This window comes from Zingiber officinale, chromosome 9B, assembly GCF_018446385.1.
Source record: "Zingiber officinale cultivar Zhangliang chromosome 9B, Zo_v1.1, whole genome shotgun sequence".
In the NCBI taxonomy this organism is placed as follows: Eukaryota; Viridiplantae; Streptophyta; class Magnoliopsida; order Zingiberales; family Zingiberaceae; genus Zingiber; species Zingiber officinale.
This window is the reverse complement of record NC_056003.1, coordinates 105,574,460-105,590,683: the sequence shown is the minus strand read 5'-3', so window position 1 is coordinate 105,590,683 and position 16,224 is coordinate 105,574,460. Positions and strand designations below refer to the sequence as shown.

The following is a 16,224-nucleotide window of genomic DNA, read 5'->3' as shown; positions in this document are numbered from 1 at the left end:
ATGAGCATTTAAGCAACAACATAAAATTTTGGTAATATGATACGAAGATCATGAGATGAAACTGAGCTCAAAATGCTTGATTAGGTAACAATGTATATGAATAAAGCTTGGATGTACAATCGATTAGAAAATGGATTTCTCAGAGTTGATTTTATTGTTGAAGTTGAATTGTTCGTGAACTTTGCTAAAAGTCATCCAGAATGTATGAATGGTGTCGAGGATGTCCCTGCAATCATAAAAGATGTCAAAATAGAGCTTTCCGTGATGAGGATGCCGTAAAAATGTATTTATGCAGAAATAGTTTTGTGTCAAATTACTACAATTGGTATTGTCACGGAGAGCCTTATTTATATGAACCAATTGAGCCTTCTGGCGGTTTATCATATGGGACAACTGTTACCGCTCCTAAAGCATCAACTAATATTGATATTACAATGCAATCAATGGTTAATGATGCGATGAATGCAGTTGATTATTCCAATATAGATGAAATACCAACACCTGAATATTAGCAACTATATGAGATGTTAAAGGCTAGTGAAAGAGAAGTGTGGGAAGACATTCCTTCCGGTCATTCTCAACTATCAGCTACTGCAAGGTTATTGAATATGAAAGCAGAACATCATTTTTTTTAAAGACGTTACGATGACATTTGTCAATTGATGTCAGAGTTGCTCCCTGCTGATAACATAATGACTGATAGCTTCTATGAAACAAAGAAATTGATCAGAGGTTTAGGTTTACCTGTAGAGAAGATTGATTGTTGTATAAACAACTGTAAGATATTTTGGAATGAAGACAACGATCTGAATGAATGCAAAATCTGTACTTACTGTTGGTGCAACCTCAGGTCAAGGTTGACCTGGTTGACCTGACTCGAGTTGTATTTTGATGTTTGACGAGAATAGAAAAGCTCTATTCTGATGTTTGACGAGAGTAGAAAAGTTCTATTCTGATGTTTGACAGAATACAATTGTGGGTGTAATCTTTGGTTAAGGTTGACCTGGTTGACCCGAGGTGAGTCGACCTGATTCGGGAAATCCTGGTGAGTGAAGTCAGGTGAAAGTCCTGGTGAGTGAAGCCAGGCAAGGGAAAGTCCTGGTGAGTGAAGCCAGGCAGTTGGAAAGTCCTGGTGAGTGAAGCCAGGCAAGGGAAATCCAGATAGGTCAAGGTTGACCAGACATTTGGTGAAAAGTCCAAGCAGGGAGCTTGGCACGGGAAAAGTCCAAGTATGGAGACTTGGCGTGGAAAAGTCCAAGTAGGGAGCTTGGCACGGGAAAAGTCCAAGTATGGAGACTTGGCACGGAAAAGTCCAAGCAGGGAGTTTGGCACGGGAAAAGTCCAAGTATGGAGACTTGGCACGGGAAAAGTCCAAGTATGGAAGCTTGGCATACGAAGTCGGAGAGGGCTCGGCAGCTCGTTCTCCGGACTAGGTCAGAGAGGGCTCGGCAGCTCGTTCTCTGGACCGGATGGATTCGGAGAGGGCTCGGTAGCTCGTTCTCCGGACTAGGTCAGAGAGGACTCGGTAGCTCGCTTGGCCGGATGGAGTCGAGAGGGCTCGGTAGCTCGTTCTCCTGACCAGGTCGAGAGGGCTCTCGTTCTCTGGACCGACGAAGTCGGAGAGGGCTCGGTAGCTCGTTCTCCTGACCAGGTAGGGTTTAGGGTGGGAGTTTAAACTGGATCGGCCCGTGACCGATCCAGGATACGTCGATCGATCGGTCTGGTGACCGATCAGTAACCAAACAGTGTGTTTCTGTGAATTGCCTGATCGGTCTGGTGACCGATCAGAAGCGAAGAAGATTGGAGAAGAAAGAGGGGGGATCGGTCTGTGGACCGATCCACCTGAGTCCTGATCGGTCCACAGACCGATCAGAGACGAGGCCAACTCTCTGTGAGAGTTGGTTGATCGGTCTGGGGACCGATCAGCCTAAGGCCTGATCGGTCCCAAGACCGATCAGAGCACTCCTGGACCGATCAGGAGTGTGCCTGATCGGTCCAGGCCTAGCCGTTGCGACACAACGGCTATCTCTGCTTCGTCTATTTTCGTCTGTTCTTCTTCGCAGGTTGCAGGGAGATACCAGATGATATATAAGGCCTCTACAGTAACAGTTCTTGCACTTCCCATTTTTTTTTTACTGATTTTTGAGCTTTGCTGAGCTCTCGGTTTGCTGAAGCTTCGCGTGAGCTTCGTGCTGGTTTTCTAGCTGCTGGAGCCGTGAAGCTGCTGCTTCATCAACGGACTCCGACGAGAAGGCAAGCAAGTGTGTTTACAATTTCTATTGTTCTTGTTTGCTTCCTCTATTGTTGTACTCCTCTGTTTTGCTGTTGCAAAAACTTTGTGGTGAAGTTTCTCCACCCAGAAGGAGTTCATATTAGCCGGTTATTCGGGGTTTCATCCACCGACGGATTGATAGGCTTCGTCCACCTTACGGACACGCCGAGGAGTAGGAGTATCATCTCCAAACCTCGTTACATCGCTGCGTCTAAGGTTTGATCTTCTCGTTCTCGTTTCTGTTGTTATTTTTCCGCTGCGCTAACTTGATTTGTAGAAAGAAACGTGAATTTGGGGTCGGCTATTCACACCCCCCTCTCTAGCCGCTATCCGAAGGTCCTAACAAGTGGTATCAGAGCAAGGTTGCTCTTCGTCGGATTAACACCCGGGGGAGCACAAGCTAGAGAATGGATCGACTCGGAGAAGACATCACGATTCCACCCTTCTACGAGTGCAACGACTTCGCGTATTGGAAGGTAAGAATGAAGTATTTTCTTATGACTAACCTAGCAAATTGGAATTGTGTACAAGTAGGTTTTATTCCTCCGGTGGATAGAAAGGGAGAACTTCTCAAGAAAAAGAAGTGGACGAAAGAACAAATCCACCAATCCACAATCAACGACGAGGTAACGAAAATCCTTGAATTTTCATTACCTAGTGATATCTTGTGTAAGATAGGTGTATACCACAATGCCAAGGAGTTGTGGAACAACTTGGCTAAGTTCCATGAGGAGAGCTCCAATTCAAGTCATGAAGAGGAGTCAAGTGAGCCAAGTAGCTCACATCATGGAGGTAAGGAATTAGAAGTTGAGGGCTACTCAACATCTATGGAAGAAGAGGAGGAGAGTTCTTCTTCAAGATTGGTGCAAGAAGAAGCTTCTACCTCCGGAAGGGATGAAGAAGAGAGCTTACATCCATCCTCAACCCTAGGTAACTCAAGCGATTTAATTTCAAGTAAATTACATATAATGTGCTTTGAGTGTAGGGAATATGGGCATTACAAGAGTAAATGTCCAAAGAGGATTAGGAAGACTCCACCGGCACCAAAGGTTAAGGAAGCCGGAGTCCCAAAACGCAAGAGCAAGGAGCACGTGGTGTGCTTCCAATGCAAGCGAAGGGGACATTATAGAAGTCAATGTCCGAGGGGGAGGCAACCTCACAAGGACAAGAGACCAAGCACATCTATAGGGGGAGCTAAGGCAAACCCTAAGGTATTCTTTAAGGCACATTCTTGCAATCCTTATAAGACACATGCTAGTAATTTTATTGCAATTATCAATAATGATAAGCATGATAATCTTAGAAACCGATACATGTGCTTAGGTGCAAAACATGTTAGCCTAGACAAGAACAATACTAGAAATGCCAACCCTAGGACTAACTCATCTAAGGTTAAGGAAAACCTAGGTAGGAATCCCAAAACAACTAGACATATGCCTAGGAATACCTCAAAGAAAAATGACAAATTAAAACTTGAGGTATTAGAAAAGGAAAATCAAGTCTTGAGGTCAAGACTTGACACTTTAGAAAAGACCCTTAAGAATTTGGAGAAATCATCTTTAGGGCCTAAGGGTCAAAAGCAAAAGCCCAAGGACATGAGAGGTTTGAGTCACAAACCTAAGTCTCAAGTGGTCAAGCCCACTTATCATAATGTTCCATTCGATTATGGAACAAGACCTAGGGCTAGGAAGACCATTACCAAGGTCACAAGGGGAGTCACCCCTAGAGTTGATCTTGATGAGTCCCAAATGACCAAGGCTTTAAAGCCTAAGAGGGTCATTAGGAGGGTTGCTAGGGAAGTCATCCCTAGTGAATATTTAGTGAACCCAATGAGCTCAAATAGGTATTGGGTTCCTAAGAGCATGATTCCATCACGCTAGATGGATTAGAGTGTGTCAACCTTAATTGAATAGGTAGTTAATCTATTCATGACAAAAGGTGGCACTTTAGGAATTTTCAAGGTGTAATCAAGCCTTGAAAATAAAAATTATTCGTAAGGTGATTAGGATGTGCCAACCACATTTGAGGAGTTTTCTAGGGTCAATCTAATTGGCACATAGTGATCTAAAAATCTTGAGTATATGTTTTTAGGTCTATTACACTTAGGAATATAGAATTCATGGTAAAATGATCAAAACTATCAAAAATGGCAATTAAGGCTAGAATTAGGTATCTTCTATACCTTTACATGTTATTTGCCATATATTGTTTGCCATATGTCATGTCATGACATCATATTTAATTTATTATCATTTGAAATGTCATGATAATGCTTAGGTTAGTTAAATGTCATGCTCTATTTAAGTTTCATACTTTATGCCATGACATCATGACATTGGCACATGTTTTTACTTATGATATCATTATATGTCATGTCATCATCTTTTGCATTTATAATCAATTAATTTTATTTAAGGACAAAAATATAATTTGATATGGAGATCAAATTGTTGTTTAGAAAATGCATGAGAACTTAGCCTAAGATGACCTAAACTCATATCTCACATCAAAATTGACTTGGATGTGTTTGATACACCTTAGATGTGTGTGAGATATTAGGATCATGAGTTAGGATCAAGGTGCATAGTTCTTGTACCTAGATGAGCCTAATTCGAAATTGAGGATCATAGGGAAAGCTTGTATACAAGTCATGTACATTTAGCCCTAAGATTATGGTCCTAAATTAAATGGTTTAAAATCATTTCAAAGTTGATTTGAAAAACCTTGATGAAGCTTTTCTAGTGATAGCATTCATCATTGAGTAAGTTGATACAAAGATTGATTAACTTTGAGTTATTTCAAAATCTTTTGAACTTTGTATCAAGATTTGAAAATGGAAGTTATTTTCATAGAAAACTATTTTTTCTTGATAATATATGTTATGAGGAATGTATCCTCAAAGTTTTACAATTTTTGGAATTTTCTGAAATTTTCTAGGAGTTTCTGAATTTCGGGAGGAAAATCAGAAATTCTGATATCAGACTTGTGGACCGATCAGAGAGGATTCTGATCGGTCCAGGAAAGTGTGGATCGGTCACTAGGACCGATCCAGGAGAGTGTGGATCGGTTTGGTGACCGATCCAGTGAAGGATGATCGGTCTGGTGACCGATTAGAGCGTGCCAAATGCTGATTTTTCGACTGTTGACTGAAATTTCAGAAAGTTGATGGTTTAGATTTCTAAAGGTTTGAAACTCTCCAAGACATTGTTGGTGCAATGGTCAAGGGGGAGTTGACCTTTAGGGAGAGTTTTACCTATTAGTCAAGGGGGAGTTGACTTTTAGGGGGAGTTTTTACTCTAAAGACTTGAGTGATATGGGATTATCACTAAGTTGATTGTTGACTTTAGTATCAAGGGGGAAATTAAGGGTTTCAATGAAAGGTATGGGACTTTCATTAGGAAGAAACTTTTGACCTTGAATCACTCTTTTTGATGTGTGTCAAAAAGGGGGAGAATAGGAGAATGTCCAAAGAATGTTCAAGGAAGAACATTAGAGTTTGGGGAGAATGTTCAAGGAAGAACATTGGAAAACCTAAGTTAGGTTATCGGGTTAACCTAACTTGTTCATGGTTTTGTCAAACATCAAAAAGGGGGAGATTGTTGGTGCAACCTTAGGTCAAGGTTGACCTGGTTGACCTGACTCGAGTTGACCTGACTCGAGTTGTATTTTGATGTTTGACGAGAAAAGAAAAGCTCTATTCTGATGTTTGACGAGAGTAGAAAAGTTGTATTCTGATGTTTGACAGAATACAATTGTGGGTGTAATCTTTGGTCAAGGTTGACCCGAGGTGAGTCGACCTAATTCGGGAAATCCTGGTGAGTGAAGCCAGGTGAAAGTCCTGGTGAGTGAAGCCAGGCAAGGGAAAGTCCTGGTGAGTGAAGCCAGGCAGTTGGAAAGTCCTGGTGAGTGAAGTCAGGCAAGGGAAATCCAGATAGGTCAAGGTTGACCAGACATTTGGTGAAAAGTCCAAGCAGGGAGCTTGGCACGGGAAAAGTCCAAGTATGGAGACTTGGCGTGGAAAAGTCCAAGCAAGGAGCTTGGCACGGGAAAAGTCCAAGTATGGAGACTTGGCACGGGAAAAGTCCAAGTATGGAAGCTTGGCATACGAAGTCGGAGAGGGCTCGGCAGCTCGTTCTCCGGACTAGGTCAGAGAGGGCTCGGTAGCTCGTTCTCTGGACCGGATGGAGTCGGAGAGGGCTCGGTAGCTCGTTCTCCGGACTAGGTCAGAGAGGACTCGGTAGCTCGTTCTCTGGACCGGATGGAGTCGGAGAGGACTCGGTAGCTCGTTCTCCGGACTAGGTCAGAGAGGGCTCGGTAGCTCGCTCTGAATGGACCAAGTCGGAGAGGGCTCGGTAGCTCGCTCTCCGGACTAGGTAGGGTTTAGGGGGGAGTCTAAACTGGATCGGTCTGACCGATCCACAACTTCGCTCGATCGGTCCGGTGACCGATCGGGCGTGCTGATTCAGTGATACGGCTGATCGGTCCGGTGACCGATCGAAGCGAAGAAGATTGGAGAAGAAAGAATGGATCGGTGGACCGATCCACTGAGTTTCTGATCGCGTAAGACACCAACTCTCTGAGAGTTGGCCGATCGGCCTGGGACCGATCAGCCTAAGGCTGATCGGTCCCAAGACCGATCCAGACTCTGGCCTAGCCGTTGCGACACAACGGCTATCTCTGCTTCGTCTGTTTTCGTCTGTTCTTCTTCGCAGGTTGCAGGGAGATACCAGATGATATATAAGGCCTCTACAGTAACAGTTCTTGCACTTCCCATTTTTTTTACTGATTTTTGAGCTTTGCTGAGCTCTCGGTTTGCTGAAGCTTTGCATAAGCTTCGTGCTGGTTTTCTAGCTGCTGGAGCCGTGAAGCTGCTGCTTCATCAACGGACTCCGACGAGAAGGCAAGCAAGTGTGTTTACAATTTCTATTGTTCTTGTTTGCTTCCTCTATTGTTGTACTCCTCTGTTTTGCTGTTGCAAAGACTTTGTGGTGAGGTTTCTCCACCCAGAAGGAGTTCATATTAGCCGGTTATCCGGGGTTTCATCCACCGACGGATTGATAGGCTTCGTCCACCTTACGGACATGCCGAGGAGTAGGAGTATCATCTCCGAACCTCGTTACATCGCTGCGTCTAAGGTTTGATCTTCTCGTTCTCGTTTCTGTTGTTATTTTTCCGCTGCACTAACTTGATTTGTAGAAAGAAACGCGAATTTGGGGTCGACTATTCACACCCCCCTCTCTAGCCGCTATCCGAAGGTCCTAACACTTACCATCGTTTTAAGCATCGTACTCGCATACCAAGGAAGAAGAGGAAAAATATTGCTTGAAAAGTGATATATTATTTTCCATTAACTGCTAGACTTCAACGCTTGTATTCATCTGTAGCTACAGCTTGCCACATGACGTGGCATTATGTGCATGAGCATGAAGGAGGTATAATGTGTCATCCTTGTGATTCTCCTGCATGGAAACATCTTGATACTGTATTTTTCTCTTTTGCAATGGAACCACGTAATGTGAGATTGGACTTTCTGCAAATGGATTTCAACCATTTGGTCAGTCAGGACAATAATATTCATCTTGGCCAGTTATATTAACACCGTTTGTAACTTACCGCCATGGATGTGCATGAAAGATAAATTTATGTTCCTTACCATGCTTATTCCTGGTCCAACCAATTCCAAAGATAAGATAGATATTTTCTTGCAACTTTTAATTGCCGAGCTGAATGAATTATGGAATGTAGGGTCGATGACTTATGATGTTGCAAGTAAAACTAATTTTACATTGCACAGCCTTATTATGGACAATCAGTGATTTTTCAGCATACTCAATGTTGGAAGGATGGAGCACAACTGGTAAATTAGCATGCCCACATTGCATGACAGAGTCCGATGCATTTTCATTACCTTGTAGTGGAAAGGTATCTTGATTTGATAATCACCGTAAATTTTTACCAGTTGATCACCCTTTTAGGAGAAATAAGAAAAATTTTCTAAAGAATGTTGTAGTCAGAAAACCTCCCCCAACAGTCCATGCTTCAGGTGAAGAAATCATTGAACAAATAGATAGTTATGGATTTCTCCCAGTATCTCAACCTAATTCTGAAGAGATAAATAAATATCTTGTTAGGATGTGCAAGTGTGGTTGGAAGAAAAGGAGCATTTTCTGGGAGCTGCCTTATTGGAAGTATCTACTCATTCGACATAATATAGATATGATGCATATTGAGAAAAATTTCTTTGATAATATTTTCAACACTGTGATGAATGTGCCTGGAAGAACAAAGGACATTGCAAAATCACGTGAGGAATTAAAAGAATTAGTCAATAGACCAGAGTTGCATCAGAATGAAACAAACAATAAGTTTCCAAAAGTGTGTTATATATTGGACAAAGATGGTAAACAAGTTTTATGTAGTTGGTTAAAAGAAATTAAATTCCCAGATGGATATGCTTCGAATATGGCTCGATGCGTTGATATGAACAAGTTAAAGATGTTTAGAATGAAGAGTCATGATTGCCATGTGTTCATGCAAACACTTATTCCAATAGCTTTTCATGATTTACTTCCCAATAATGTTTGGCAAGCACTTACGGAGTTAAGTCTATTTTTCAGAGATTTGACAGCGAGGTGTATTATGACGACCGATATGCTTCGGCTATAAACATAAATTCCTTTCATACTTTGTAAGCTAGAGCGTATATTCCCACCTAGTTTTTTTGATTCAATGGAACATCTGCCAGTACATTTACCATATGAGGCACGAATAGCTGGTCATGTTCAATATAGATGGATGTATCCATTTAAACAGTTTTTGAGAAAATTAAATAATAATGTTCGTAATAAAGTAAAAGTTGAAGGGTCAATATGTAATGCTTATCTGGTTGAGAAAGCATCTTCCTTCTGCTCCTATTATTTTGTTGATCATGTTAAAACCAGACGGAACAAATGTCCTAAAAATTCTGACGATACTCGGAATATAGACGCATTGATGCTTTCTATTTTTCAAATTTGCTGGTAAACCAATGGGTGCATCTGTTTCTAGATGGTTAACTCAACAAGAATATTATGCTGCAAAAACATACATACTCTTAAACTGTGATGAGGTCAAACCATACATCAAGTAAGTTAACTTCCCCACTCAAACTTTAATCTCGTTGTATTTGTTTTCTTAATATCCGAATTACCTCAAAATTACCTTAATTCACAACTTGTATGAACAATAATTATATCTACAAAATCCATCAATGAGTGCAAGTCAGGTTGCTGAAAAGTTAGAGACTGAATTTGCATTATGGTTTCAAATATATGTAAGTTAGAGAAATTTTCATAATTCTTCATAAGATTAAGTTCGGTCCTAATTTATATCATATATATTTTGATAGGTGAAAGACAACAGAATATCAAATGTGCAAAATGATAGAATATTGAATCTTGCATCAGGACCCCTTCGCCAAATAATGATCTACTCTGGTTACTATGTTAATGGCCTCAAATTCCATGTGACACAATGAGATTCATGGAGATTAACTTATAATTCTGGTGTTTGTGTAAAAGGATCTATTGACACCAATAACACTGAGTTTGATTACTATAGTAGACTTGAGGAAATTATAGAGATTGAATATCCAGCATTACCTATAAAAAGGTGTGTGGTGTTCAAATGTTCATGGTATGATCCAACCCCAAGAACATGTATCAGAATACATCCAAATTATAATTTAGTTGAGGTTAATGCAAATAGAAGGTTCAATAAGTTTGAGCCTTTCATTTTTGCAATACAAGCGGGTCAAGTTTTTTATCTTAAATATCCTACGAAGAGAAGAAGAGCTTGTGAATGATTGTCTGTTTGTCGAATGAAGCCTCGTTCGATCATAGAAATGTCGAACACCATTACTGCTCAAAACCATGATGCATTTCAAAATGATGAAGTAGAGAGACATTCAGTTGATTCACAACTCCCATCTACATCACAACTACTTGTAGATGTTAATGTCACTGACGAGAAGCTAGATGATGGAGAGACATCTAGCAGTGAGGATTTTGCTGACCTAACAGAGTCTAGCAACGACGACTTACAAATTGTTGATGTTGAGTAGAAATGTTTCCAGAGTCTAGCATTGATTAAATTTTAGCATTATTGTTCATCAAGTAAGTTATGCTTCAATCCTGTTTTATTGCCTAATTATCATGTTAGTAAACTTTATTATGATGTGTTGTAATGTTATTTTGTAGATATTATATCTCATGGCAGATCATCCAGCACCACCACTTCATGGATCTACAGTTTTTAGGGTTGTTAGAGAGTCGTAAGTACTTTTTTAATTATTAGTCATTCATGTTCTTTTTTTAAGCATATATCTTATGTCTTAAAATTATTTATATGCAGGTTTACTCCCGACGGACATCGAGTATCGACATATATTACAAGAAAATTTAAAGAAAGAGTCTGCATTGCTGGTACTACATGGAAACATGTAGATAGTGAGACTAAAGATTTTTATTATAAAGAATTTGTGATAAGTAAATTGAATATGTACAATATATTTATTCTTTAATATACTAAATTTTTAATTTCTAATTGCATAAAAAATATACATGGGAGGATGGACACGAGGTAGAATTTGTAGAGACTTGGAATATTTACTGTGCCAAGTTATACAAAGACCTTTTATATTATATGAGAAAATATGACACTAGACCAGCTTATGTATGCGACGAGATTTGGAGTGCATGGACGACCACTTGGTCTGCAGAAAGATGACAGATAAAGGCTCTAAAAGCTTGATAAAATAGGAATACAGAGTCATGTGGCCCGAGTACCGGATCTGCTCGGCATACCTCAGGATCTCGATCTATTGTTGAGCACGCCATGGATCTGGTGAATTGAATTTAATATTTTGTAAATTAAATTTTTATTTATTAAAAAACTTGTATATTTGTGACCCAACTTATTTGTGCATGCAGGAGTGTTCTTTAGAAAAACAACCCACTTGCCTGGAAGTCTTTCTCAAGACTCACAAGAGAAAGGATGACACATATGTAGATTTTCGATCGAAGAACATTGGGGTTTAAATTATTAACTTTATTATATTTAATTGTTATTAATGATTAATTAACTCTAGTAATTGTGTACAAGATATAAATTGTATATTTTTTCTACACAGGAGGAAATGACAAGTAGGGTTGCTCAGGCATCTCAACCACCAGTAGAGGGTGGGGAGTTACAGGATCTATCCACCCAGTAAATAAATGAAATTTATTATGATGTTGTGGGTGGAAGGACAAAGAACTCCTCCCTCTACGGTCTTGGCTCCTAGGCCAAGGTGATATTTGATCGCTTGAGGACTCCTAGGGGTCGTGCCAGTTCATCTTCTTCTTCTTGTGAGGTGGAGTCATTAAGAAAAGAAAATCAAGAATTGAAGACTCAGATGACTATCATGGATCAGAGGTGGGAGGAGAGATGGGCTGCTCAGGAGCAGACATTGTCCCAGATGCGAGCAGTCATTGCTAGATGGGACCGATCACAACAACCCCAGTCAGAGCATGGTATTGAGTCACAAGAGACTCGAGACCCATTAGACCTTGTTGATGATTATATTTTTCTGAGGTATGTTCGATTACAACTTAATTTTTTTCTTAGTGCAATCATCCTAGTTGTTATTCTATTCTCTTGTGTGAAATCATCTAGTCTAAATTCTGTTATGGAATGCATGTCTCATATGTGTATGTAGAGGTTATTCATCTTGGTGACTACTCTACAGTTTGTTTCATGTTTCCTAATTGTTCTTCATTAAAATTAGGAACCCTTGTATGCTTAAAGTATATTGTAGTTGTTTTTAGGTTTTAGATTCTTAAGGGGTTTTAATTTATCATACATTAATTAAGTCAAATATAATTATTCTATTTGGATATTCTTAGATATTTATCTTAAATAGTATTATATTTTTCAGAAGTCCATATTGATACATTCACCACCGTACTATCATTGGATATTTACAATATAATCCAGGTATTTTTTTTACATGTAAAATTAGTTATATATTATAATTTTTGAGTTATATATTACATTTGTATCAATTCAGTCTGATTATAATCTCTTATATTTGACTTTTACAGGATTATATTTGGATATATATATGTAGGGGATATATCATGGTAAGTTTAGATATTTTGTATTTGACTTTCACTTGTCAGTACTTTTGGATGTTTATGATTGTCAGTACTTGATATTTGGATAGTTATGTTTTATTTTGTATTGAGTTTTGGAGATATGACCACTTATTAGTATGTTTTGTATTATTTTTTAGATAGTTTTATCATTTGTTTGTGAGCATATTATATGTTGTGTTGTTGTATGGATTGTGATTGATGTATGACTTGTGTTTGTATTATCATCGTTTGTGATGATTTTTATTGTATAAAAATTGTATATACGATAAGTGGGAAATGCAGAGGAGGGATTTCATATTTTTTTACTGCATATTGCCGACGGAATTCAATATTCCATCGGTAATTTCCGACGGAAATCTGCATTCCGTCAGCAATTTATCGAACTGCAACAGGGCATTTTCGATATAATGCCAACGGAAAAGGTGATTCTGTCGGAAATCATCGACGGAATATCAATTCCGTCAGGCATTTACCGACGAAATGTTAGATTCCATCAGGGATTTCCGACGAAATGTTGTATTCCGTCGGGGATTTCCGACGGAATGTTGTATTCCATCGGTAAATTCCCGACGGAATTCAATATTCCGTCGGTGATTCCCGACGAAATTACCTTTTCCATCGGGAATTTACTGACTGCATTTTATTCAGTCGGTAACCTTCGTTACATTTCGTTTGCCCTTTGCCGACGGGATAAGTTTTCTATCGTTAATATATACCGACGGAATTCATGAATTCCGTCGATAGTTACCGACTGAATATTATTTCGGTCGGTAAATTACGCGCCAACCCAATCCTTTCCGATATCAATAATTTCGTCGGTATTCCGTCGGAAAGCTCATTTACCGACGGAATGTCGACGGAATATTCAATCGTTATTCGCGACTATTTTTATAGTGTGTTGTCATTCTTGAAATAAGGACGTAAATTATCTTTTTTTACTAAATAAAAATAAGATAGTTGATGAATTTAAAATATATTCTATTCAATTTTTCCTTTACATGATTGAAGCCACATAGTACATTTTATTTATTCCAACCTAGAAGTAAAAAGAGGTTTGGTAAAATATTATAATTTTTATTTAAAAAATAATGCGATATGCTGATTTTTTTTAAAAGAATCACAATGTATTTTTACTAGTTGAGTGATGCTAAAGCCAAGGTTGCATATGCCATTGTATATACTCTACTTCGAGATATATATATTAACTCAGTTTCTTTTTGATTTTTTATAGAAAAGGGGCCATGGGTAAAAAGGTTAAATTGGTCGATGAAATTGTGATAAAGTTAAGGGAGGTCAATGATCATCTTTTTCAACTGACTTGATTGGTCGATCGACCACCCTTCCAAGGTTGATTGACCGATCGATCGATCCAGCCACTCTTCTAAGACCAACTGACCCACCACTCTTACAAGGTCGACCGACTGATCGACCAATAGACTCGACCACTCTTCCAAGGCCTACTGACCGACTGACCTAGCCACTCTTCCGAGAACAACCGACTCGCCACTCTTCTTGGCCGAGCTGAGTCCTTACAGAGGTCGAGTCCTCAGGATGATCAACATTCCTTAGCCGAGCTAACTCCATCCAAGAGCGAGGTTTGACCAGACACTGAAGGCGACTCAACCGACTCATCCTCATAGCGCATTAATGGTCCATCAACTCAATAATATTCCTCTTTTAGCGTTTTGTGCCATAGATGATAGAATGTTAACTCTATGCATGCAAGTTGTACATTAGAGACTTCCTCTATAACAAACGTAGAGATTATGGGTCCACTTTAGGAAAGATGTCGGAGTATCTTTATGATATGTCCTTTTTCTAAAAATATTTTGAGATTCGTATATATATAAACAGTAACACTAGAAAAGTTGTCTTTATCTACATACGCAGACATGCGATGTTACATAATTTTACACGCTTTGTAGCTACTGTTCATTCGACTATTCATCTACTCGACTGGATCACTAATTTGAATGTCGGAGAGTCTGCGTCAGGACATTTTCCCTGACCCAGTTGCTAATATACTCTCTGTGACACACAGGACAACAAGGAATCTTTATTTGATCAATATCAAAGCCATCTTTTCTATCCACCATCTTCTCCACTTTCGAACTTACAAAGTTGCGTTCAAAATAAATATAAAATCTTAGGGTTGGTCTAATATGATCAATAACTTGGAATACATTAGCATTCTTATATAGTAAACTATTTCTCAAGATCTGTTACTGTACTTAAGTATTCTTAAGACTACTACTCATAACGGCATTTTTAGGGTTAATGTTAATGCTAGATTAACCGAATTGTAATTTTAAACCTAAAAATGTATATGGTCTAATATACTACGACCCAAATGAGTTTACATAATCATATTTCAAGGATATATACGATAAGTCTTAGAGTTGACGGTGTTGACATATAATCATATTTCAAGGATGATACTCTCATATATGTATAAAAGAGTGCAACACAACAGTTTTGTTCCCTCTAATTGTTAATTAACATTTTAACAATAGATTATAACACCATGACTTACGATCACAAATCTGCGTAATTACATGATTAATCAACCAATTAATACTAATTATTAGAAGCATCAGAGATATTAATTCCTGAAATATAAATAATACAATACTGCAAGGTCATGCAGCGATCGAGGCGCATGCTTCCGTTAGCATGCGGTCGTCCCAAGCGTCCTTCATGGCCCTGTTCAGACGAGCCACGCATACGAAATCTTCCTGCGGTAGTACCGTAGCAGCGCTGTGATTCCCTGATTGGCTGGCCAACGCCCCACGTAGCGCGTCTGCTGATGACGTGGCCAGGTAGTCCTCGAGGGCGGCGAGCACCCGCTTCGGCGCCCGGCCTTGGCCGTCCCAGAGCCACACCCGCGCCACGCCCCGCCGCACCGCGCCGCCCACCGCCTCCGCCACGTCCGCCGCCTCCATGACGCGGGGCCTCAACTCCACCGCGAACTCCCCCTCGCGGCGGCCGCGCCTGACGGCGACGGTCACTTCGCGGACGCAGTCGCCTTGGTCGGCCGCGACCGCCGGCGCCATGGAGAGCGTCACCCGCTCCACCGGCTTCCGCGGGAACGAGGCGTCCGGGTAGAGCGCGCGCTGCACGGAGTCGGCGGCGCGACCGTTGGCGACGAAGAGCAGGTCAAAGCGTCGAGTAGGAGGGGAAGAGGAGACAGAGGCGGCGGCGGCGGCAGCGGCGGCGTTGTTGAGGACAGTGACCTGGAAGCCCTTGGAGGCTTCGTAGTTGGCCCAGAGGGAGAAGGCTGCGACGGCCACCAGGAGAAGGAGACGAATCAGGAAGCCGGGGGAGTCGTCGGACGCCGGCGATGGCGGCGCCGGGGAAGAAGAGACGAGCAGAGGTTGCTCCATACCGCTGAAAGAAATTTCAGATGCCACGACAAGGATCCGGAGATAATGAACAATTTTCATCCGCACACAAAAAAAAAAACATAAATAAATAAAAATAAACAACACAAACGACGGCAGAGGCCACATGGCCAGTCCAAGACCGGGTCGACAATAAGTCCACGTCAATTCTCATAAGTCTAAGTTCAATCAAGACTGACGTACAGGTTTCAAAATTTGATTAATGCATCATCTAAGTGATCCTGACCATTTATTCTGATCAAATATCACGGATGATTAAACTATCATTTAACAAACTTACTAATGTACATATGTACTTCGGAGATTAGTCCTTCGGATGGGTTTAGTGACTAGCACATGAGGTGTTGTCACAATGAGATCTGGGGTTCAAATATCG

General features: G+C 40.3%; 1 protein-coding gene across 1 annotated transcript; it reads right to left on the bottom strand.

Moving 5' to 3' along the window:
- Positions 1 to 15,086: 15,086 nt before the first annotated feature.
- On the bottom strand, positions 15,087 to 15,890 carry LOC122023262. The gene has a single exon (XM_042581327.1). It carries the CDS (start codon positions 15,888 to 15,890, stop codon positions 15,087 to 15,089), a length of 804 nt encoding a protein of 267 aa, XP_042437261.1.
- Between the last annotated feature and the right edge of the window lie 334 nt (positions 15,891 to 16,224).